General features: G+C 40.6%; 1 protein-coding gene and 1 long non-coding RNA gene across 6 annotated transcripts in view; one reads left to right on the plus strand and one right to left on the minus strand.

Moving 5' to 3' along the window:
- The window catches only part of LOC140621028 (uncharacterized), a 35,252-nt gene extending 9,542 nt beyond the window's left edge, over positions 1-25,710 (minus strand). For both annotated transcript variants that reach the window (XR_012020753.1, XR_012020752.1), the window contains exons 1-3: positions 22,282-25,710; positions 21,472-21,738; positions 15,451-15,628 (exon numbers count right to left, since the gene is read on the minus strand). This is a non-coding gene — a long non-coding RNA (uncharacterized lncRNA). The remainder of the gene's footprint in view (positions 1-15,450; positions 15,629-21,471; positions 21,739-22,281) is intronic.
- Positions 1-26,817, plus strand: part of HPSE2 (heparanase 2 (inactive)) — a 629,145-nt gene that overhangs the window by 563,024 nt on the left and 39,304 nt on the right. The window contains exon 10 of one of the 4 annotated variants that reach the window (XM_072805744.1): positions 1,243-1,441. The exons of the other annotated variants lie outside the window; for them this stretch is intronic. Within the exon in view, the coding sequence (XP_072661845.1) occupies positions 1,243-1,362 (120 nt within the window). The 3' untranslated portion in view covers positions 1,363-1,441. Of the gene's footprint in view, positions 1-1,242; positions 1,442-26,817 lie in introns of those variants that run through there. 4 annotated transcript variants of the gene reach the window in all.

Genomic DNA, 26,817 nt, shown 5'->3' on the forward strand with positions numbered 1-26,817 from the left:
TTCCTCTACCCATCCCCTAAATATCAATATTCTCTAGGGTTCTTTCATAGTCTTACTTCTTTTCTTATTCTAAATATATTCTAAATATGTAAGCTCATCCACTTGCACAGCTCCAATTACCTTCTATTCATCAGTCATTCAAAAAATGCACATGTGTAGCCAATTCCTCCATCCTGACTTTGAGCTTGCTACTAGATATATCTCATTGGATGCTTCACAGGCATGTCTAAATGTAAACTGGACACCTCCCTTCCCCTACCCTCTTACTCCTGTGCCATAAATGTGGAAGTCCTTTTATGCCATATTTAAATGAATGACACTACCATCCACCCAAGCTAGAAACCTTAACTTATCCCTTCACCTCATTCCCTAAATCTCCTTAGCCTGTCTTGGCTCTTCTGTGCTTCTCTTCAGTGTATTTTCTATATTGCAGCCAAAGTGATTTTCTAAAACACAATGCCTACTAATACCTGCTATAAAACAAACAAAAAACACCTCTAACCCATTGCCTCTGGAATAAATTCAAATGTATTAAAATGATGCACAGAGTCCCACATGATTTGGTCTCTATACCCACATCTCCAACCCTGTCTCCCGCCAAATTGAATTTCTTTTAGTTCCTTAAATGTGGTTTGTTTCTTTTTTCATCTCTGAGTAAACTCTATTGTGTTCTTTGCTGCAATCCCAGTGCCTGCCACAGTACCTAGCACAGAGTAAGCACCCAAGGAGCAGTTGGAGTGTGTGTGTGTGTGTGCGCGCGCGTGCACACACACATCCACATGAGAGACCAAATATGTTTTCAGGCACTTAAAGCCTTAGATGTTCTCCTTTCCTATAATGAGCTAATTCACCAGCACTAATCTATTGATTCAGAATAATTCTTATCTTGCGTTACCTGACTCTCTTTTTCTTGACCCTGGCTTAGCAAACCTGACTCTGGCCTCTTATGCCATTGACCTTACTTCTTAATGCTTTTCCACTAACCCTGACTTGCTCCTTTCTTCCTCCTCTCTGATAACCAATTCTGTCTCCACGTAATTCTGAATAGTTTAGTAGGAAGGACAGCAATATTTGCTGTTCACATCAGAAACACTGTCTTTCCAGCATTACCTCAATGGCCTCTACAAGACCTTCTTCAGCAGTTTTCTTTGGGTTCTCTACTCACCCAAAATATAGCTAAAGAAATAGTCATGTCTGAAATGGTTTTTTCTTTTTTTAACATTTTATTTATTTATTTGACAGAGAAAGAGAGAAAGTGAGCAAGAGAGAACACAAGCAGAGGAGGGGCAGAGGGAAAGAGAGAGAAGCAGACTCCCACTACGCAGGGAGCCTGACATGGGGCTCAATCCCAGGACCCTATGATCATGATCTCAGCCGAAGGCAGATGCTTAATTGACTGCACCACCCACGCGCCCCTGAAATGACTTTTCTAATAATAAACTGAGACTATCCATTCAGCTTTTCTGTGGCTTTGATTCTCATTGAGCCTTTGGTTTTGTAACAAATGGAACTTTTCTGTTGCCCATTTTAACTCAGGAGTCAAAGCTAAGGTCAATGGGTGTAAAGTGCCCTACATCACAAAGAGAGGCTAGAGTTAGACCATTCATGCAGGATCTCCTACAGGGTGGTCCCAGACCAGATGGTATCTATTGCCCATTTCCTGTCTACATGTAAGAGAGGCTAGAAGGCTAATGAGAGAGAAGATTATGTCTGTATCTGAAGAGAGATTTATCAGCCTAGAAATAGGGGAACAGGAAAGGTTCTCTCTACCCCAAGCCTCAGCATTAGAAGTGTTCTAGAAGAGTATAAGGAGAGTTCTTAGGAGGACTTGATGTGTGTTCCCTGTAGTTTGGCAGACACAGAGTCCAGAGCCTGGTCCTCACCTGGAAAGGTCTAATGAAAAGGCTGGCTGGAGCTGTCCTTAACAATTCAATGAAGTGAGAGAGCTGGCCTAGAGTAGATACCACAGAAAATAACCAAGCTTCAGTTGTCTTAAAAGAATCTCATCCAAGAAGAAAGAAGCTGTGAGAGATATATCATCAGGGTAGAAGCTCAGAGGAGTTCTAAGTAGTCAACTATAAAGCCTGTTGTCTGCATAAGGTAATAGTATTCATGGAGGGTCCTAGCAGGAAAGTATTAGAAGAAGCCACAAAAATGTCCCACAAGAGAAGGGTCCATGATTTGGGCATCTCCCTTAGAGGGTACACCAAAGCCACATTGCAGTACCATCAGTCAATAAGGCATTTTTGCCCCTGTCTTACCTTTTTTCTTCCCATCTAGTCCTTTAGGAATTGGTAAAGAATAGGATTAAATTAAAAAAAAAAAAACAGCAAACAAACAAAAGTATGTATCCCCTCCATCCCCTGCAGTTTTCTGATTTATTCCAAGCTGAAACTGGTCAAGAAATGAATCAAACTGGATTTAAAAAAACTAAAGTTTTTGATACAAGATTGGGCTGGACTTTTTAATACCCAAAAATGAAATTATTGATTAATATTCAAAATCTAAGAAATAAGCTTTGAGATGACATTCAGAAATAGAAAATTGAGTTTGAATGGCATAATTTTAAAAAGTAGCATGAAGTTGTTTTCTGTGGGTACCCCCACCAAATTGAGCCCTTTCAATAAACCACTACACTTGTACTCCTAACATCTAATGAGGTGGTAGAGAGCAGGGAAAATGAAGTGCCCTACATATGAAGTAAGCTTAGGGGGTAACACGCTAACTTTTTCTCAAGCACACCAGAACTAATTTATCCAAATGAAAGGACTTCTCTTCAAAAAGAGTCACTTCAGAAAGCTCTACAGTTCTTTTTACTGATATTGCCTTTGCTGAAGATATCTGTGAAACATCTCTTTAGGAATTGCATCCTGCATTTATGGCACATTCTTTAGTGTCTTATCTATGGTTAATCTTTATCCTGTAGTGGTGGGTTGCATTTTTTGAAGTAGCTAAATGTTATTTGGAGTCAGGAAGACTGAACAGAGTGGATAATTTAACTGAGAAATTTCACTTGGGGTGAAAAATATCCCAGATTGTGACTATGGAGTGGATTTCTTCCATGACTTTTACTGGCTTAAAAGGCAATTCCAATTTAAATATCCAAATGGTTATGAGTCATGGCAGTGTTATTTGAAGCACCAAGTGACTGAGTTGGTGTCCAGCTTTAAGAATCAAATTGTCCTCAATTTCTCAGTAGGACAAAACAGGTGGTACTTGTCGGGTCTTCAGAGCAGATGCCACTCATGCCCCTCAGTATCATGGTTTTGGCCAGTTCTTCCAATTGTGATGTCCTGGCATTTAAAGGCTCATATCTAACTCGTATTTCTGTTATTTTTTTAAACTATGAATTTCTTCTTGTCCTGAAAAGCTAAGTCATCGCCCAGCCTCCTTTTCTTCAGACAAAACAACAACCACAGTTGTTGGACACCAACAGAGTCTAGTTAATTGCTCTCTGAGGACCAAGTGAAACTGTTTCACATCATTAGAAAAAAATGAAAATGGTCATTTTGAAATTCAGGATGACTATTAATGACCAACAAAATCAGTATGTTCTCCATCTGCATTTAAAGTCCCCACAAAAGAGTTCTATTGGCTTTCATTGTTCTGTCCAATTTTGAAATTTCCAGAGCCTACCAAAGTCTGCCGGACAGCTTCCTAACTCCCTCCATTCCTTGGAGTGAGCAGTATTCACTGAGCTATCCCAGGCCTTCATACTTTGCTTCAGGAAAGTGCCTTTCCAATTCCTCTGCTGACCCCATTGCTAGAATGTCTAAGGATTTCTCCCCATCTTGAATACCAGTCAGAACCATCTCTGAAAAAAATCAGACCCTAATTTCATCAAAGAGTTAACTGGTGTTTGGAACCATACAGGTCTCTTCACTATAAAAAACATATGTTTAAAATTGACATTTGGACCAATTTTTGCATCCATTAGATCCCAGATTTAGAAGAATTGCATGTGATTAACATTACGAAACATAAACACTGTTCCAGTGACTCGAAAGAAAGCCAGGAAATTTTGTATTAAGGCATTATTATATCTTTAGAATGCCCAATTGTGAATCCTCTAAATACCTCCCCAAACCTACCTTCTTTTATAAAATTCTGCTTTAGTTTGTTTAAGCCTCTAATTACTGTGATACTAAGAAGTACTAGACATCACAGCTGCTTCATTTGTAGTCTAGCCCATTGGTTGCAATCTTTATTGCCCACACTGCCCTTGAATACATCCAGCTTTGTTACAGTCTCAGCCAAACACCCACAGGAAAAGGGTACCGGTTGAGATCTACAGACTCACAGAATATTGAAATTAGAAGGGACTTAAGAGATCCTCCTAATTCCTAAAACAGAATCTTGAGGTCCCAAAGAAGGGGCATACGTGGCCCCAGGTCCTCAGAGAGAATGATGGTACCAAGGGAGTATCTGCAGAGATGGAAATGAATGCAGACCCCTGGAAGAGAAAGAGCTAGATCAGCACACATCCCTGAGAATCAATAATGCCAGCAACAATAATGGTCAAAAGAGACAAAGAGAAGCTTTTTCAGGGTCTGTAGTTTGTTCTCTAAATCCTAAAGAGTGAGAAGGTTATTGTTCCACACTCTGAAAGGTAAGATGAGGCTAGAATCAGCTGACTAGACTTGAGAAGAATCTTTTCGGATCATTTTCTCCTGATCCTTTATTCTATAAAGAAGAAATCTATTACTAGAAAGCTATTACTTCAACTTCCAATCTGATTTTCTTTCCATTATGCTACAAGACCTAATATTACTGAGTGCTTGTTAAGTGCCAGGCACTGTACTAACAATGCTTTACCAAATTCTATTACTTGATTGTCTCAACAGCCTCTTGAGGTACATACTTTTATCGCTTCCATTTTTTCATGTAAGTAAGGAGAAGCAAAGAGTGGTTAAGGCACATGCTTAGGATCACAAAGCAGAGGCAGCATCCAGACTCATGTGACCTAAGAGTCCATGAATGTAACCATTACTCATGCTTTAGAAGAAGTGGTTCAAGATTTCCATGTTGGTCATTTGCATTATTAACTGTCCCCTAGGATCTGATGTGCCTTCTCTATTCTTTATGACTTTGTACCTCATAAACAATTTCAAGGAGTATAGAAGATGTACTAGAGACTCCCAACATACAGGAAAGAAGAGAATTTTCTTCCAGCAAGCTCTCAAATATCTGAAGAACTGCTCAGCCATAGGATTTAATTAGGGGTCTTCCATGTTGATGGAGCAAATACTGCACATGGCCCTTATGAAACCCAGACAGAGTTCTGAATTAAAGCTATGAAAAAAGTGGAAATATGTGGAAATTTTGGGCCTATTCACCTAAAAATGCATTTGCTTAGCTTAAATGTCAATAGAAAAAAAAAACAGCTAGTAGTTATTGGGAGCTTACAGGTATTATTTCATTTCATTCCCACAACAACCCTATGAGTGTAGATATTATGATTCCCATTTATGGATGAGGAAAACTGAGGCACAGAGAGATAAAGTAACTTGCTAAGGGTTACATAATTAGGAGTTAGATGTGGAATAGAAGTTCAAAGTCAGTAGAAGGCTTCCTATGTTGCATTTTCAAGTAGGTATCTGGGAAAATCACTGCTCCGTTCCCTATGTCACAGGCTATCAATAAAGAAAGGCCAACTTTCTGAAATGTTGGTACATATTTGAAAATGAGATGTAGAAAACTGAGTTTATTGTCTTACATTTGAAAAACTGGACATCTTTCCCTCAAAGGACCCTCTTTGAAGTTTTAAACTACGAATATTAGTTAGTAATCGGTAATCAAATCAGTAATTTTGCCTGCATCTGCACGAAGTTTGTTAGGCCCAGAGTAAAACAGATCATGGCAACAGCTGGAAATTCAGGAAGCTGACAAATATCCCTGGTGGGCAGAGCTGCAATTAGAAACACCCAATGTTCTTGATGGCACTAAGTAAAAGCTTAGAAATACACTGCTTCCGCATCTCCTCCTCCCCTACTCCAATAGCACAGAAGGGCACTCTATTGTGGAGAGATTCTAGTACTCATTCTGTTCCCCAAAGCATAGACTCCCTGCTCTTCTCCTTCTCCTCCTACGGCCAGCTGGAATGACACCCCCTCTTCAGAGTCTAATTTCTTCAGTCAAAAGTAATTATCCTTTTTTTCCGGGCTCTCTGTACTTCCAGAATTTGCATTTTAGCACTAAATGCTTTTTATTTTTTAATTTTTATTTATTTATGATAGTCACACAGAGAGAGAGAGAGAGAGAGAGGCAGAGACATAGGAAGAGGAGAAGCAGGCTCCATGCAGGGAGCCCGACGTGGGATTCGATCCCGGGTCTCCAGGATCGTGCCCTGGGCCAAAGGCAGGATCCAAACCACTGCACCACCCAGGGATCCCAGCACTAAATGCTTTTGATCTCCTGTGGTAACCACTAAGGTGTCTGTCTCCTCCAGTGGGGTCTAAACTGTTCGAGGGTGGGGACCAAGTTTTCTACATTTGTTGCCTCTGAAGTCCACAGTACTGTGCCTGGCACAGAGCATACATTCTCTGTGTTGGAGCAGAGTTAACATTGGGGCAGAAAGGAAAGAAGAAAATATGTTTTGGGTAGAGGGAGAATGACATGATAGAGAGAAGGAATGAGTGGCTAATATATCAGGTCCTTCTCCCCAGGATCCAGAGCCCTTCCTGTGACAATGGACTCCCTGAACAGTCTGTTGGCTCGCTCCCCACTTGGCTGCAGAAGGCCCCTTCCCCGGGAGGATGGGAGGCAACACAACGCTGGTGGGGAGGGGGGGTGAGAACACAGGATGCATCGTCTCCCATACCCAACACTCCAGAGTCCTGCTAATGGTTATGTATGGAATGCCATGTACACACTGCAGGGTGAGAGGCTGCAACCCTAAAGCCAGACAGAATAGAGACATTCCAAAGGGCTGTGTGCTGCCCGTCCAGAGCAGAAATTACCGGAAGTTGTTCAAACAGCAAAGTCAAGGCTCTGGACTGTGACCAATAAAAGGGATGGCTGCTCTCCCGAATGACCACATGGCACTTGCCTAAGGATCCGCACGCATGAGAAAAGGAGAGTAGGCTTACTCCATTAAAGTGGTGATTCTCAAAGTCCAGTCCCCAGACGATGTGCATCATCTGGGAATTTGTTAGAAATGCAAATAAATGCTCAGGCCCACCCTGGTCTTACTGAATCAGAATCTCTGGGGATGGGGGACAGGAATCGAAGTTTTAACAAGCCCTTGAGGTGATTCTTTTTGCACTCTAAGATTTGAGAACTACCAAAATATTTAAAAGGCCTCCAAGTGAGGGATGGAACCCTCTTTTCCCTCACTTGAGGGAACTGAAGTAAGTCTAGCTGGGTTTAGTATCTTTGAGTAGGAGAGACCATCTACCCCACCCTATCCCACCTGCACATATACACCCCCTCCATTATGTCTGTCCATAAATATAAATGAGGCAACCAGAAGGAAACCAAAAGAAGCCAGCGGGCACCAATGTGGTCTGCAGGTTCTTTACATCAGACAAAGCCTGGCAATTGGTGAGTCAAGGAGGTCTGTGCCAGTAGCACCAGAGATGATTCTAATCTGAGTACTTCCTAACTAAAGGAAACTCTGTCTTATTACTGTTAGCAGAGAAGTAATGAGAGTGTTACCTGTTTCATGGTTTTTAAATTATAAGATGTTATAAAGAGGTAAAATTTACTCTGGAAGATTAATCTTCCTAGCTGGCCAGACTGAACTTTTTAAAGCACAAAGTCTTTTAAGACCCTCCAGTTCCCATCCAGTAAATGCAGACTACTCACTCTCCATACAAGATCCTTCCTGGTCTGGTTACAAATCTACTTTTTTAATTGTCACATTCAACACAGTTTTTCGTAGCCACCTCAAGTTAATCTTTTGGGAAAAGGCACAGCAGGTCTCCATTAATTAATGAAAATGGTTACTTACATATGTGTCCTTTACCCCCTAGCTTCTAATAAACAGGACCTAGTATCTCTTGGAACAGAAATGCAATATATGGCTACGTTTTTGTTAATTAATATATGTTTGTATTTTAATTTTAAGAAGATTTTAAATTTTAAAAGTAATCCATAATTATGTTAAGAAATTCAAGCTGTATATGGGGACAGAAAGGATTCCCTCTAAATAGAAGTACCAGCTATCACAGTTTCTTGTAGGTTCAGGAACTTTCCATGCATATGCTATAATATATTTGGGTGTGGCAGAAGACTTTTTAAATACTATGCTCTACAGTTTTGCTTTTTTTTTTTTTTTTTTTTTTACCTAATATATCTTGGACAGTTTTTTATCCCTGTGAAAATAGTTCTACCTTTTAGTATTCTAAGGATATGCCATCATTTATATAACCCTTCACTTATTAGTAAACATTAAAGTTGTTTTTTATTGTTTGGTATTATAACAATGCTATACCTAACATTCTTGTATTCATTTGTTCATTTACTCAAATATTCATCAGTATTTATCGATCTCTTTCTATGTATGACATATTGTGTGAAGGGTTAGGTATACATATCTGAATAATATTCCCTGCCTTGCAGAGTTTACAATCTAGTACCCAAAATATATAGAATAAATGAGGAAGTAAATAGGCAATCACAAATTGTGATAAATGCTATGAGGGAAATGAAGTGTGCTAATGTAAAGTTAACTGGGAACACTTACCTGGAGAACTTTTTGAGAAGTTGGTATTTAAAATGGAACCCAAAGGTGATAAAGCATTCCAGGCATATGGAATAGCATTGGAAAGCCCTAGACAGAAATGAACTTAGTGCTTTTAAGGAATTGAAAAGAGGCTGTGGCTAAAAGGTGATAGATAAGAGAAAGCAGCATGAAATAACATTGCAGAGGTAGAGAGAGACCAGTTATAAAATACCTTGTAAGCTGTGGTAAGAAGTTTGGGTCTGAAATGTTACAAGAAGCCACTGGAGAATTTTATTCATTTAATGTGATTAGATACAGATATGGATATAAAGATAGATAGATGATAGATAGATAGATAGATGATAGATAGATACCAATACAGATATAGAGATACATATATAGAAAACCACTCACATACTCTGGAGAACAGATTGTAATAGTTAGGTTTAGGCCAGGAAGGAAGCTTTTTCATTAGTACAGGCAAGATGATGATGGCTAGTTTGGGCCAGGCTAGTGGCTATCAAGATAGACAGATTCAACATATCTTTAAACAGTAGAATTGACATGCATAACAGGGATGGATGTGGGAATCAAAGAATAGAGGCTTGGACAACTACTGAGTGGTGCAACCATTCACTGTGTGAGGAAGACTAGGGGAATAATAAATTTGTGGGGAAGGATGGGTCCTTTGAACATGTTAATTTTGAGACGCTTGGGAGACATCCAAGTAGAGTATCAAGTATGCAGATTAATCATATGTGGTCTATGTATACAATGGAATATTACTCAGCCATTAGAAACGACAAATACCACCATTTGCTTCGACATGGATGGAACTGGAGGGTATTATGCTGAGTGAAATAAGTCAATCAGAAAAGGACAAACATTATATGGTCTCATTAATTTGGGGAATATAAAAATTAGTGAAAGGGAATAAAGGGGAAAGGAGAGAAAATGAGTGAAAATATCAGTGAGGGTGACAAAACATGAGAGACACCTAACTCTGGGAAACGAACAAGGGGTAGTGCAAAGGGAGGTGGGCAGGGGGTTGGGGTGACTGGGTGATGGGCACTGAGGGGGGCACTTGGTGGGATGAGCACTGGGTGTTATGCTATATGTTGGCAAATTGAACTCCAATAAAAAATATTAAAAAAATAATAATAAGTCTGGAGTTCAATGATATTTGTACTGAAGATACAAATTTGCCAGCATATTTTAAGCCAGGCAAAAGTATGAGGATTGACAGTGCAAAAAAAGAAGGTGGATTTGAGGTGGTAGACAAAGCCTAGCCTTCTTTGGGAGAGACAGCACTTCCGACTTGTATAGGAAGAGAGTAGGATATAGCAGCAACTGTGCATGGACTAGGTGACAGAAGAAAAGGAGCTCCCAGATCACAGTTCCTTGTATTGTTTGAGACATAGGGCAAGATGATTGAGTGGAAGGCATATGAGCAAAGAAAAGGATTTAAGCAGAAAAGAAATGTACGAAATAGTCACTTCAGAGAGTAGAAAGGCCAGTTTGATGAAGAAACTTAAAAATTGTCATAAGATTACCAGTAGCACTGAAAGCGCATGTGAGATGTGGGATCATATTCAAAATGAAACCTGTCTGCCTGAGTGTGTGGTTTTCTACAGCTACATTCAGCTTCTTGGTTACAAAAACGGAGAAGATGGGTGCTTAAGGATGTCTTTGTGTAGTGTAGTAAGTCTGCATAAAGATACCTAGAAATAAAATTACTAAAGTAAAAAGGTATGTGCTTTTAAATGTTGATAGTTATCACTACCAATCTATATATTTGCAGATTTACCTGGAAAAAATTTAAGAACCACTCTTCATCCTTGTTAGTCTATTTCGATACAACAACAAAAAAGCACTAAATGGATAATAGTACTGTTGTGACTAATAATTTAGATATTTCAAAACAGGAAAGTATAGTGCAATTTAAGGAGAAAAATTTAAAAATTACTTGAATAATTCATCTTATATGTATAAGGCTATTACTACATGTGTGTTGGTTAAGTGTGTGTGTGTGTGTGTGCGCGCGCGCGTGTGTTTGAAAATGGAAGGTGACCCACCTTATCCTGAATGGACCCAGAGACATTACACTTGAGCACAAAGGGTACCAAAGCAGTTGTTACCACTGATTTTTCGTGTCTTCCCACTGTGCAAGTCTCTGTCAGGAAAACAAAGTGGTTTGGCTGGATATAGTTGGGATTTGCTATGACGGGGGTAAAACTGTCAGATTTATATGGCTTTTTCTTCTAAAAATATATGGCCTTCCTCTTTCATTCACAATAACTGTGAAGCTCATTTAGAGCTGTTGTATCCCCATCACTTGGCTCCCGAATCCTAAAGAGTGCATAGCACATGGCTCAGAGGGACTGCACTTCCAGTGGACACATCAGATAGGAAATTCCCAGTGATTTGGTCCCAAAATGCCTTTCTGGGTGTCCACATTTACATAGTTCTCTCCTTTCACCTGCCAGTCAAAGGTTATTATAACTAATTGGGTATCTGTCCTGCACTGGCCTTCATGGGTCGATCAGCACACACTTAGTTCCACTGATGGAATCACCATGTGATCTGAGGAATGAGTGTTGATCAGTGTACTGGCCATCCTCTTGCTTTCTTGACTTTTTTTAAAAATTCCAGCAGCTCTGCCTTAGGAAATGTCCTCTAAACCTCGCATCATATGCTTTTTTGGGTAAAATGACATGACTCAGAGAATGCGTCTAGAATTATATCTCCTAAAGCTCAGCTTTCAAAACTTAAGTATGTTGAATGAAAGCCAGTCAAATAAACTAAAAGCTGGCCGGGGGAAGACAAACACAGGAGAGTGATGAGTGACTCTGGGCTGCACAGAGGGATGCCTGCTGGGAGTCTGTCGAGAGGAGGAGTCGCTTCTTTGTCCTTGTCTCTCACCATTATTCCTCATCTAGGAAGGCAGATGTTAAGGCTACCTTAATGAAAATGCAGGTGATGCTAAATTTAGAGGCATTCTCCAAGGCATAGAAATGTAGGTGAAAAGTCCACAAAAGAAAAAGTGTTCTTGCTGAAGCTGCCACTGCTGTGATTGAGGGTTCAAAGATCACCTGACCATGTGCTATAACACCTGCCCCATCCCTGAAGGGCCTCTGCTAAGCACCTTGGGAGCTTGAAGATACGTTTTATTTTATTGTCCAGGTACATTCATCAGCTCTGGAGCCGCAGATTACTTCCCCAGAAATGACTACAGGATTAAGAGGTCCAGTTTTAAAATATGCTGATCACTACAGTGGCCTTGTGACAGGAGATGGGTTTAGTTATTCACACATTCTTACAGAGTGCCAGCTCTGTACTAACACTGTGCTAGGTTCTGGCAATATAGCTATGATGGAAATAGACATGGCTTCTTGTTCTCAAGAAGCTCAGAGTCTATCTTGGGCAGAGAAAAATAAGAAATAAGTAACCAGAAAATAAGATAATTACTACAGATTGTGACAATAACAATAAAGGTTTGGAGAAATCTGGTGAAGGTTTGGTGAAGAGGCTACTTTATTATTTTTAAGATTTTTAAATTTATTTTAAGAGAGTGAGACAGAGAGAGAGCAGGAGTAGAGTGGGGGAAGCAGAGGGAGACAGACAAACAAATTCTGTACTGAGGACAGAGACCGATGAGGGGCTTAATCCCACGACCCTGAGATCATGACCTGAGCTGAAATCAAGAGTCAGATGCTTAACCAACTGAGCAACCCAGATGCCTGAAGAGGCTTTTTTTAAAAGGATTTTTTATTTATTCATCTGATTCAGAGAAAGAGAGAATGAGCATGAGGGAGGGATGGGAGGGGGGAAGCAGACTCCCTGCTGAGCCCAGACCCCAATGTGGGGCTCAATCCTATGACCCCAAGATCATGACCTGAGCCGAAGGCAGATGCATGGAAGTGGCTATTTGAGATGAAGTGACACAGATAGGTCCCTGAGCAGGAAGTTGAGCAGGGAGCTGAACGATGAGAATGAGGTGGCCTCAAGAAGAGCCGGGGGAGCACTCTTGTGCTGGGGCTTTCAGAAGGGAGCAGGTCCAGAGGATTCATAGGGTGGAGAAGAAAGCTGAGTGAAGTAGGGAGGTAGAAGAGGTATATAAAGAAGCTAGAGAGCTAGGCTGGAGCCAGATCATGCAGAGCATAAGGACCACCATGAGGAGCTCAGGTTCTAGTCCAAGAGCAATGAGCAGCCACTGAAGGGAACTGCTCTGATCTGACATAAGTCTTGGGAAAATGACTTGAACTGCTCTGTGGAGAACAGATAGCAGAGAGTCCAGAGTTGGGGCAGAGAGCCTAGGGAGACACTGTCATGGACCCAGTGAGAAACTATGAAGGCTCGCACAAGGGCACTGGCAGTGGCAATGAAGAGGGCAGAAGGGGACTGATGAGAGAATATAGTAAGAGGTAGAAATGATAGGCCATGTGGATGGATTGGATGGGAAGGAGTAAAGATAAGAGAGGAACATTTTTTTTTTTTTTGCCTTCCACTCCTTTTATGCAAACCCCAGGATAGCATTATCCTAAATCATCACATTAACACTGTACAAACCACAGAATGGGTTGGAGCTCTCCTGAAAACATGTTTCCACCCCTCCCCCAGCAAGAGTGGACTGGCTGAACATCTTTGCAAGGTACTTGAGTTAATATTAGCACGGTTGGACACTGGGCCCTCTTCCTGAGTGCTAGGCCCCAGAAATTTTTTTTTATTTTTGTATTTTTTATTATTATTTTTATTTATTTATTTATTTATTTATTTATTTATTTATTTATTTATTCATGAGAGACACAGAGGGAGAGAAAGAGAGGCAGAGACACAGGCAGAGGGGAAAGCAGGCTCCATGCAGGGAGCCCAATGTGGGACCCGATCCCGGGACTCCAGGATCATGCCCTGAGCCAAAGGCAGGCACTAAACCACTGAGCCACCCAGGGATCCCCGGCCTCAGAAATTTATACCACTTTCATTTCCCCCAACCCCAATGAGCCCCCATCCTAATCTAGACATGACCACACAAAGATAGTCCTTCGCCATCATTCACTTTTATGGTTAAGACTCTCTCTAGGCCTCTACCCTGCATTTGTTCCTGTTTAGAATTCCCAGCCTGCCCTTCTTCTCATTAGTGTCATCTATAAACTTAATGATGACCATGTTCTGTATTTTAGCCCCCAGGTCCTTTAGAAACTATGTTCTCTGTATTTATTTTTGAAGTCATAAGCAGATGGCCATGCTGTATGAACACAGGCATTGTAATCTGAATCAAGGAAATATGATTTTGGAATGAGACTGGCCCCATGACTAGTGCTAGACTTTATACTATAGAGTTTAATTTAATATTGTAGTTAGTGTTGTAATCAAAATAAAATTTACAGCAGAGCTGATCTGGTATATCTAATAATGTGATTGTTATTATGCTGAGAGAAATGACATTTGTATAAATGACTTAATACACATTACTATTTCACAGCCCCACCAAAGCTGTAGTTTTCGTGTAAGAATTTTCAATAATTTTCCTTGTCACCCATGTGAATACAAACTCACAGAGAAAGACAAATATTCTATCTAGACCTTACTTCTAATCATTGTACTCACAGGGCTAAGATTTCCGTTCCTACACTCAGTCCTCTCCCATAGCTTGCCCTATACCCAGGTCCTGAAGCAGCACACATTCTTGTTTCCACATCTAACCATACTAGAAGGCTAGATAGCAGAAACTCTAGCTGCTGAGGCTATGGATCGAGGTTATGATGGCAATCATCATATCCCTGTTCTGTGAGGTGATTAAGGGCTGTGTGATGTTGGAAATTACATTGTAGGCAGTGCATTCTTAGACAACTCTGCATGTGATTTTGCCTCACACTCATGGAAGCATCCAACCCACAGAAGAGTTAGATCAAAAATTTTAAGTTGAAACATTATTCATGATCGGTATTGAAAGATGCCAAACACCACTTCCCTTGTGCTGCCAAATTCAGAAATCCTTTTATGGAGGTAAAATATTGAAGAACCTTTCTACCAGTCTCGTCCTTCCATGTTTACATGCTCCTCACCCCAACCCACCTGCATGTGTCACTTCCTGCCCTCTGTGGTCCAGAGGCCACAGTGGGAGATGCAGGGCACTACAGCAGCTCACAGGCCCACTTTACTTTCTCTGAATCATGTGGGTCTCACCCATCAAACTCAGTTTTCACCAAGGCAAGATCCTTATAGCCCCATCTCCTCTTTTTCTATGGCTATTCCTTTTATAGCCAGCAATCAGTTTGAATCTCCCCTTAGACCTGTCTTCCCAGCAGTATCTCTCCAGTTTTTGGACTCCCACCCTGTTTTGGTAGATGCTGGTGAAATATACAGGAAGGGGATATTACAGTGCTGCAGAGTTGTTGGGAAAAGTGAGGATGGATCCTGCCACCTTACATAATCTGCGGGACCCCATGCAAAAAGAAAATGTGGAACCTCAGTTTTCGAAAAGTGCCATTAAACATATACCAAACTGCAAAGCTTTTTTCCTTTCTGCCAGTCTCTCTTCTGACAGTATTTTTTAATTTGGTATTAAAGTTTTTCTAAATAAAGAACAATTAAAAATTTAAATAATTAACATGACTTTTGCCATTCATCTTTCTATTGTGAATGCGAGACATAGTGCTAATAGAAGAGCCTTTAAATTCCATGCAAATTACCAAAATTATACAATTTGTATTTCATAGCTTGTACATGTATATGTATTTTGTTCTTTTAGAACAATGAAAACATTGCATAAAACACACACTCACCTTGCACTCACTTTGTCTCGTTGAACTCTCATGCATCATGAATCCACTGGAATTCTGTGCTCATTGGTCATTATCAACGTTATGTGTCACTTGGGTAGCAAAGAACTACAGACACGCATATTGTGCATATCTCCTCTGCTCATGCTCATGTGCATGTGGGTTGGATGCTTCCATGAGTCTGCAAAATCACATGCAGAGTTGTCTAAGAATGCACTGCCTACAATGTAATTTCCAACATCACACAGCCCTAATCACCCCACAGAATAGGTATATGCCAAAGGAAATCCCTTATTATGTTAAGAAAGGCCCCGAACCTATTGGGTTCTGGGCTCAGTTTCTGTCAGTAACACCTGAAATTTGTATTTATATCTTTGACTATGAGGGTAGAGAGGATAGGAGGGAGTTCTGCCAATTTTTTCATTTATAGTTGACACGGAAACTTCATTGAGGTAGAAGAGAGAGACCAGAGAGTGAAACTCTATGACACAGTCTTTATTTCCTAATTGTAAGGGAAACTTTTAAATGCATTTTCACTGTCCTACTTACATTTTTAAAACAACTGCGGTCATTTAAAACTAAGGAATGGTAATCAGAGCAAAATAGAATAAAATTTTCCATCAAGCTTAATTTGTGTGGAGAATTTGTGCAATTCAAGACTTAAGTCAGCAGGCTTTTGCAAATGTCAGAATTATCAAATTATGTAATGAGATTTATAATAATGTCTTCATTCAGGGTTCAAGAAGCTGTTTTCCAGCTGGCAATTTTCTGGCGTTGGACTTCCCTTTGAACTGTGAAAATCTTGCACATTTCAGAGAGTCCATATTCTATTTTCTTAGTGGGTTTCTGTGCCAGGGTTGCTATTCTTTCCAGCTTCTCCATCAACTAATATTTCTTTATGCAAAGTCTGTAAAACTCCATAAATGAAGCTTTTTGGGTTTATAATGATTGATTTCCAATATGTAGGAGTTATGTATGAAAACATCAAAGGTAGTTACTGAGTTGGTAGTGTGGCTTCTCGTTTGTACTTATTAAGAATAGTAATATATAACTGGCAAAGTACCTGCTCCAAAGTGTTCCTGTCACTAACCCACAATTGTTCCCTGAACAGTAAGGATGTAATGGCTAAAGATAGAAACCTCTGGTGGTTCTGGCTATGCCCAGCCAAGAGAACTGCTTCTTGCCCCTGGTCATAGGGGAGCATCCATATAGGAAACATTGAGCCAGAATGCTGTATGGGTGACCACTTTGGTCAATTCTGTTTCTAGTGTATTTTCTGTTGAGAATGATATAGTTTGGCAACATGGGTTTGCCAGTTAATTATCAGTCCTCACTTTTAACTTGATATCAGCAAAATGGTCACCGAAATGAGAAGTATACTCAAGGCACAGAATAGAGACAGACCTCCTACCTTTTCTCTCTAATGCTTCTGTCTCCCCTTCTCTAGATTCCTGATGGAGATGGGCTTTATTCCACAAGACCTATTTTCTCACATCCTGGAATTGCCCCACACACTTCATACACTGCCTTTCATAAATAGCAAAGTACCTACTAGCTTCCATTATAGGATATGGAATACAACAAAGATTCTCTGTCCCTCCCCAGCTTGACTCTTTATCTTATTTCATATTTCTACACATATGCCCTGGCTTTAGGGTATAGTAAATGCACTTTGGTGATTACAAGGTTAACTATTCTTTTAAAATCATATAAACCCTGATATGAATGGAGATATCTTAAAAGCCAACAAATATATAGTTTCTTCTTAAAGGATAGATCTTACCCTGATCCGTGAAGCTCACTTCTTTGGCTCCACTCAAATTATGGGCCTTTTAGAGCAGGGTCTGGAGTCTAGACAACCTTAGTGGACCCTATAAAAGCACAGATAGCATATTCTACACTTAAAAAAGTCAAGCGTGAGGTCATTTGGGACTATTTCCTGAAAATCAGTTCTTAAATTTCCTTGTAGATGGCCTGAGGGTCTAAAACCTGTGGCTAGCCTAGCAATTTAACTTTGCCCAGGAACAAGGGGAGAGATGAAGAGACTAACCTAGTTATCTGAGGCAGTGTTTCTTTTCTCAGGAAAGATCCTGAATTTAGAAGTGCCTCAGGCATAGAAAACCTTTCTCCAGTGTTCAGAAAAACTGAAGGGGGGAGCTAGCCCCCTTCTTATGCCAGTTGAGTTCTGGGTGTATTTGTCCTGCAGACCTGGATTGATAGAACCACTTTGGTCATGCTTTCCCACCAGTTACACATTGTAGCCATTTCAGGTTCAGCCATGCATGCCAGATTGAATTAAATGCTTTTTAAAAAGTCTCCAAAGCAGGAAAACATCTTTCTCTGATTGTTTGGTTTTTATTTTTTTTTTTTTACATATTTGTTAATGAGTGTCTGCACAATAAAGATGTGGTCTGTAGCTTGTTTTCCAAGGAGAAATCCAATTTGGCTCTCATTGGATGTTGCTGCTACTCAGATATAGTTTAATTCTGTAATTGAAGCAGCTGTGGAATAGCTTGTGGACAATGCAGTGTTCCTCCACAGGCTTTCCTGGAGCTGTCTGGTTGGAGACCACCTTTACTTTTGTGTTCCAAATCCCCTGAGCTTGTCAGAGTGGCTGTCAAAAGAATGTCTCCCCTGGGGCTGGTTGACCCTGCCATTGGCCTGTGAAAGCTGTGGTCAGATCTGTGGCTGACTTCACAGACTTGATTCTTCTCCTTGTAGTCAGAAAGGTGCTAGAGCATGCCACCCAGCACAAAGGAGCAAACCAACTTTTCTCCAAATGCTCTTCCAGAAATCTCTCCACTGGCTCAGCATCTGTAGCCTGCCTAAAAGCCTGCCTATTCTTCTGAAGTCTTTTCAATAAGCACCTCAATGCACTTAACTTTCCTGACTTGTACAAAATATTGGGCACAGAAAAACATTGGTGGTAAAAGAGCACAAGTTGGGGAGAGAGAATCTGTTCAAGGTTTGACTCCTTCTGCCTACCAACATCCACAGACAAGGCCATTTAGAGAGAGTAGGACCTCTGAGTTAGATGAAAAAGTTTACTTAGGGACCCGGTAAACCATGAGCTCTTCAAGGTGTGACATTGCCTTATTATTTGTTTGTCCAATGCATCACAGGAACTCAGTGAATATTGCCCGATGATAATGATAGCAAAACAAAAGGCTCTTCTACTACCTGTCCATTCATTTTTAGTGAAGGTAGGACCTTGTCTCTGGCCTGACTCTCTAAGCCTCTAGTGCACACAGCTACCTGACCCCCAGCTTTTACATAAGAGTACCACTATGCACTTTTAACCTTTGTCTTTTTTTCCCACTTTTTCTATCTTATTCCTGCATTTTCTCCCATATATAGCTTATCCTCTACTTCTTCTCTTGTGATTGGTTAGTTATTTGACTTCTGTCTTATCTACCTTGGGCCTTGTTATCCCCATCATTCATCCTTTCTAGAGTACATTCAATACAATAAATATAAGCACAGGTATCCACAGAAGACAATTATTCATAGTACAATCAGCTAATACTGTTCAGTATCTACCACTCACCAGGCACTGGGCTGATCCCTTTACATACATTAGCCTTATTAATCCTCACAACATCCTTATGAAGTGTGTACTTGCCCAAGATTGTGGTCTTACCTAGAAAGTAGTGAAGTTGAACTAGAACCCAAGTCTGACTTCAGTTGCTGCCATGCACATTATGGCTTACAAAATGACATTGAAGAGGCCTCCTGAGTGAAACACAACTTCTGTAGCAGCAGCCTTCTTACCCTGTGAGGACAGCTTTCCTGATAAAGCCCTACTCACTTAAGCCCCGTCTTCACTTACTGTCTCCCGAGCTGTTTCCAAGCAGTCCAGGTCAAAGCTCTCAATCACATTCAAGAACCTTCCCTGATTATCCCAGCATGACTTTGCCACCTGCCTGTACTATGCTTTGAGAAAAGCTGAAGAAATATTCGGGGGCACTAAACTCTGTGATGGAATCTTTCTCTTATTCCTATTTCCTGGGTAGTAATCCAAGACCAAGGGAAGAAAACATTTATGAGCAGAAACTGGTTCAGCCTGCTGAGACTGGGCCAGGCACTGTCCAAGGCCTCATCTCATCCTGAATTTTCACCATGATCAAGCAAGGAAGGTTCTCATGGTTGAGGAAATTACAGCTCAGAACAGTTGAGTGAGTTAACAGTGAACACAGATAAATGAGTTTTAACTGGAATTCCAGTCCAGGGTACCTGACTCCAAAACCCAGGCTTTTCTACCCCTGCTAGGAACAAACACAAGTGCCCAGAAATCCAGAGTAGTCTAGGAATTCAGCTCTGTTGTCCATGCAAAGATTGGAGCACAAGCTTTCCATGCTTGGAAACATCATTTGACTGGGGTGAATGGAAAGAATGTTCTTAAATGATCACTAACAAGCTATTAGACATTCTTACATACCACCATCATATATAAAACATAAGGTTAATGGGATGCTACATACTTCCACACCACATACATAAACAAGAAACATGAGTGTGTCCACAATACATTTATGAGATAGCCTGTGAAATGTAGGGATGCACCAATGTTTTCCACTTGCCACAGTCTAGGTCAGTGGTTTGTCAAACGAGGGAAGGTGACTTGAATGCTGAGGGGAGACTCAGCAGTGTCTGGAGGCATTTTTGTTTGTCACAACTGGAGGAAGGGAATGCTACTGGCATCTAGTAGTTGCAGGCTTGAGATGCTGCTAAATAACCTACACAACGCAGGGCAGTCTGTCCCAGTAGAATTATCAGGCCCAAGCTACCACTAGTGCTAAGGCTGGAAGACCCTACTCTCAAGTTTATGGTCTGAGTTTCTCTCAGGTCCTTAGGATCCTACAGAAGGGATTATTCCTAGTATATTCCACTGCGCCTGCCTTTGGCCCAGGGCGCGATCCTGGAGACCCGGGATCAAATCCCACGTCAGGCTCCCAGCATGGAGCCTGCTTCTCCCTCTGCCTGTGTCTCTGCCTCTCTCTCTCTCTGTGAGACTATCATAAATAAATAAAAATTAAAAAAAAAAAAAAAAAAAGTAACTGCCTGGAACCAAGAATCTGTCTGAGAAGACTCACTGGTTTGTTTGTTTTTTTTCCTTTACTCTCACATTCTGCCACACTCACACTTCTAACCCCAGATGTGGAGGTTTTTTTCCCAAAACAATCAATTATCCGATCCAGCTGAGTGTCCTGTGATTCAGTTTAGTTCTGAAACTATCTACCTGGAGTAGCATCAGGTCCCACCAGAGCTGTCTCACAGTACTGCCCCCACTTCAGACACCAATCACAAATCCCTGGCTGTCCCTTGTACTTCTGACCAACAAAGCCAGGGTTCCCATGACTCCCTCCTCAGGTCTGATAATTTACTAGAATGGCTCACAGAATTCAGGGAAACACTTAATTAGTCTTACTGGTTATTATGTAATAAAGAATATGATAAAAGAGAATAAAGAATATGATAAAGGATACTGATGAACAGCCAGATGAAGTGAGAAATAGAGCACGGTTCAGAAGAGTCCTGAACACAGGAACTGTGTCCCTGTGGAGCTGGAGTATACCACCCTCCTGGCACATGGATGTGTTTACCAACCCAGAAGCTCTCCGAACCCTGTGTTTTGGGGATCTTTATGGAGGCTACATCACATAGGTACGATCAATTATTAATTCAATTTGTAGCCCCTCGCCCCTCTCTAGAGAATAGGGGAGGGGATACTGAGAGTTTTAAGCTTCTAATCATGCTTTGTCTTTCTAATGATCAGCCCCAACCCAGGACCCCAACAAAAGCAACCTCATTAGAACAAAAGATGCTCCTATCATCTAGGAAATTACAAGGGATTTAGGAGCTCCGTGTCAGGAAATGGAGTCAAAAACCAAATATTAGCAGGAACTGAGGGTAGAGACAAATATATGTGTGTGTATTTTTTTTTCATAGAATGTCTGAAAGAACCCAGTGAATTTAGGAGATTAAACAATCCTACTGAAAATCAGGAGAGTTATTATCACTTACTTTTCTGTTTGCTGGATCCCAACTTAAAATTCAGATTTTGGCAGTCTGCTCATTTCTGCTTCAGTGCAGCACTCAATTGATTATCACATTTGTCCCAGGTTAGTTCTTCGTATTCCTGGAATATTGCTCAGTGTGATGGTCTGGAAAATGACATTCACATCTGGGCTCAAGCTTTGTTCAGGTCTTCTAGTGCAGCAGGAGCAGTACAGGGCATTTTGGTGGCCAGTTTAGGTGAGAAGCGTGCTTTCTTCTTGCCTTGTCCTGTACCTAGTTTAGACAGTGAAGTATGGCTGCTATTTAACTAATTCTCACAGAAGCATTCATAGGAGGAGAAAAGATGGGACAGATTTTTATCTCTATGCAGAAGTGGCTCTGAATTTTTTAGGGATCTTCACAGTGAATTCACTAATCAGTGAAGATAAGATGTTGTTTCCCCCTTTAGCTGTATACTGACATCTTACTCATTTGATCAGGCTGGCACTTTATTTTTTTTCAAGATTTTATATGTTTATTTGTGAAAAAAAGAGAGAATGAGCAGAGGGAAAGGCAGAGGAAGAGGGAGAAGTAGGCTCCCCACTGATCAGGGAGCTTGACATGGGGCTCCATCCCAGGGTCCCAGGATCATGACTTGAGCCAAAGGCAGATGCTTAAATGATGGAGCCACCCAGGTGCTCCCAAGCTGGCATTTTAAATTCTAGTAACACTCTTTAATTATAGATTCAGAGAACTGCAATAATTAGATTTATTGACATAATTTTAGTATATTCATTCATTAATTCAACAAATATTTATTAAGCACTTACTATATACCTAAAACATGGTGCTAAATGCTGGAGGTACAACTCCAGCACTTAGGTACATTGCTTTATATCTCTAAGCTCCAGATCCTTACCTATAAAAAGGAAAAATAATAGTGTTATTTTGATAAATTCAGTGAGATAATACATATGAAACACTTATAGCACCCAAGGGATGTTCATTGACTTTATTATGAAAAACATGGACCCTGATCTCCCTGAAAGGTCTAGTAGACAAACACATACAAGTCAGTAGGCAATTACCACACATTGTGAAAACTGCTATAAAAGGAAACTACAGGATTTGCCAGATCACATACAAGAGAAAACCTAACCTGGACTCAGGGTTTCAGAGGGTATTCCAAGAGGAAATTTCATTTAGATGGAAATCCAAAAAATATGAAACAGTTAGCCAGACAGGACAGTGAACAGTGTTTCTAAAGGCCCAGAGATGAGAGAGAATGGGCCTTTTGAGGACCTGGATGAAGAAAGATAGTACTACTCAGAGATAGATACTGTTTCCATTTTGGTGTATATCCTTAAAGTTTAACTCCAGAGAAATGTTTAATTCTCCTCAAAAATAGGATGACCCTACTTTAGAGCCTGTTCTTTTTTTTTCAAGTTTATACTTAAATTTCAGCTAGTGAACATACAGTGTAATATTAGTTTCAGGTGTAGAATTTAGTGATTCAATACTTACATACATTCAGACAGCCAAAAGACATGTGGAAAGATGCTCAACATCACTCATCATTAGGGAAATGCAAATCAAAACTACAATGAGATATCCCCTCATACCAGTCAAAATAGCTAAAATCAACAACACAGGAAGCAATGGGTGTTGATGAGGATATGGAGAAAGGAGAACCTTCTTATACTGTTGGTGGGAATGCAAACTGATGCAGCCACTCTGGAAAATAGTATGGAGGTTCCTCAGAAAGTTAAAAATAGAACTACGTGGGCAGCCCGGGTGGCTCAAAGGTTTAGCACGGACTTCAGCTCAGGGCCTGATCCTGGAGACCCCAGATCGAGTCCCACATCAGGCTCCCTGCATGGAGCCTGCTTCTCCCTCTACCTGTGTCTCTGCCTCTCTCTCTCTCTCTCTCTCTGTCTGTCATGAATAAATAAATAAAATATTAAAAAAAGAAGCACTTGCACCCCAATGTTTATAGCAGCAATGTCCACCATAGCCAAACTGTGGAAAGAGCCCATATGTCCATCAACAGATGAATGGATAAAGAAGATGTGATACACACACACACACACACACACACACACACACACACACACAGGAATATTACTCAGCCATCAAAAAGAATGAAATCTTGCCATTTGCAATGACGTGGATGGAACTAGGGAGTATTTTAAGTGTAAGAAGTCAGTCAGCAAAAGACAAATACCATGTGATTTCACTCATATGTGGAATTTAAGAAACAAATGAACATGGGTGGGGGGAGAAGAAAACCAAGAAACAGACTCTTTACTGTAGAGAACAAACTGATGGTTACCAAAGGGAAGGTGTTTGGGAGGATGGATAAAATAGGTGAAAGGGATTAAGGAGTACACTTGTCATGATGAGCACAGCACTAGGTGTTGTATGAAGTGTTGAGCCTGATTTTTTTATCTACACCATAATGAACATGTTTTGACATCATTAATTATTATTCTAAAATATAATTTTTAGGGACTGTAAAATATCCATAGTTTGATCTACTACAATTTGTTTATCCAGTAATTTATTTATTGAACTTGTAATTGTTTTCAGATTTTTTTCCCCATTAAAAATAATGCTGTGATGACCACTGAACCAATTAAGATTCTTTGGCCATAGCCAAAGAGGGAAGGAAGAAATCTAGGGATCTTAAGCGGAGAAGAAATGGGGTAGTTGAAAAGCTGAAGCACACAGCCTAAAAAGGATAGAATCCAGGGAAACATGGGACCCAGGTGGCAGCACCAGTGACAGTCTGCTCAAAGTGCCACTCCATAGAATAAATCTATTCCAGCCACTCTTAATGTGCTTGGCTATACCATTCGGTTTCCAGATTTCTTTGGAGAGAAAGTCCAGCTGGGCTAATAAGATCGCTTAGTCTCCTCAGTGGAGATCAGGGAACCTTGATAAACAGTATACAATCATGGCTGAATCGCTTCCTAGTAGATCCACATGCTGTTATCAGGAGAAGGAATTTAGGGCACAAAACCAACTATACCTACTGCAGCCATCTTGCAGACAAATCTTTGCACATATTATGATTATTTCTTTGAGATAAATTATGAGAGGTGGAATTGTTGGGTCAAAGGGTATGCAGCAATTTGAGGCTGAGATGCATATTTCCAAGTCATTCTCAAGAAAGATTATTTCTGACAATTCCTTTTTTCATTCTGATAAAGTATATAGAACATAAAATTTGCTAATTTAACCATTTTTAAGTGTACAATTCAGTGGCATTAAGTATATTCTCAATATTGTGCAACCATCTCTGCTATTTCCAAAATTTTTCATAACTCTGAATAGAAAGCTATACCCATTAAGCAATAACTATAACGTCCTATTCTCACCTACCCCCCATATGCCCTCTAGTAACCTCTATTCTACTTTCTGTGTCTCTGAATTTACTTACTCTAGATGTTAATATAAGTGGAATCATACAATATTTGTCCTTTGTGTCTGGCTTGTTTCACTTAGCATGTTTTCAAAGTTCAGCCATGTTGTAGCATGTGTCAGAACTTCATTCCTTTTGATGACTGAATAAGATACCACTGTGTGGATAGACCACATTAAATTCATCTAGTGATGGACACTTGGGTTCTTTTCACCTTTTGTATGTTGTGAACAATGCTATAATGAACATTCATGTACAAGAGTCTGTTTGCCTCCCTGATTTCAGTTCTTTGGGGTATATTCCTAGAAGTGAAATTGCTGTGTTGGGGGTAATTCTATGTTTAATTTTTTGAGGAACTGCCAAACTGTTTTCCACAGTGGCTGTGCCATTTGGCAATTTATTCTTGATATTAAACACTAAGAAGTGTTTCAATGACATGCTAGACTTTCATGATCTGACTATCAAAGTTGTTGAAATAAGGATAGAATAATGCATATTTGCCAAAAATAACTCTCACTGAAAGCGTATAATTTGGCTTCATTTTAAAGCAAACTTCTCAGTTCTGCCCCTGGCATTTTGAAGCCAGACAACATCACTTGCCTTGTCTCAGATCAAATTCAAGATGGGCCCTTATAACCCTTTGTGCAAGCTTGTGATTGCTTCCACGTATTCCTGGAATCTTGATTTTATACCCCAGTACTTCTGGTGCCCCTTGAGTGATGACTCTCTGGGATGCCTTTATAGGCTGAAAGCTTCCTAGGTCTTGAGTCTGCTCAATTCTCTGGTTTGGGCATCATCCCCATTGTACTGAGCTAGATGTTCCTCACTGCTGCCCCACAGAGCATCACATCACAGACTGCATCACAGAGCCCCACTGCATCACAGAGCCCCACTGAGCCAGTGCTTCCTCCCACCCTTACTTAAGTCTGGGATTGATGAAGCTGAGTACAGAAAAACTCTGTAATTTGTTTCAAAGTAGATTACCCAAAGTCCAGCTGTAGATAAGACTGAGGAAGAGGAGCAAGGGGCAGGAGGCCAGAACAAGGGGTAAATGGGTATCTCTAGGCCCCTTTAGTATCCCCTCTTTAACAAGCACCTTTATGTTCCAGGTACTGTGTTAGGCTCAGGCACACAGCTGTGAGAAAACACAGCACCACCATCATGGAAGTCATAGTGTAGAAGAGAAGAGATATATGAACCATAAAATCCTACCCATAAATGTGTAAATACAAACTGAATCAGGTATCCTAAGAGAAACCATTTCTATAGTTCTATGAGAACATATAACACAGAAATGTGACTTAGCCCAGGTAGGGAATGCGGGTGGTCCAGGAAGACTTTCCTAGGAAAGTGACCCTAAAGCTGATATCTGAATTAAGAGTTAACAAAGCATATATGTATGCACTAGTGATCGTGCATACTGGGGAGGGATGTGTGGGATGAGATGGGGAGGTAACTAGAGAAACTGGAAGGCCTTGTCCAAGGTGGGAGGAAGAAAAAAATCAATGTCCTCGAGCATAAAAGGCCAGGTAGAGAAAGACAGGATGGTAAGAGGCCAATTCATGTTTGAAAACCACCAGTTTAGCCACTGGTCTCTAGACTGTGAGCATCAGGAAGCCATTTGATAGTTGTGAGTAAGGTGGTAAAAAAAAAAAAAAAAAAAAAAAATTGATTGGAGGGATTTCATCCCCTCCAGGGAGGGTAGCAGGGAAAACTGTAGCTTTTAGTATTTCCAAAGATGCCTTAGTCACATGGAAACTTTCTGGATCTGAATCTTCCCTGCAGCTCCCTCTCTGTGGAGGAAGTTGGAGCAGCAGGGTTCTTTCCCTTACACGTGAGCTCTGGCACACTGCCATGTCTAGCGCCAAAATCCACAGTGATGTTCCACTTCATTTCTTCTTGGCTCTCTAAGGTCAGATACTAGATGAAGGTGGCTATTGGTGTAGTAT

Source organism: Canis lupus, chromosome 29 (assembly GCF_048164855.1).
Source record: "Canis lupus baileyi chromosome 29, mCanLup2.hap1, whole genome shotgun sequence".
Classification (NCBI taxonomy): Eukaryota; Metazoa; Chordata; class Mammalia; order Carnivora; family Canidae; genus Canis; species Canis lupus.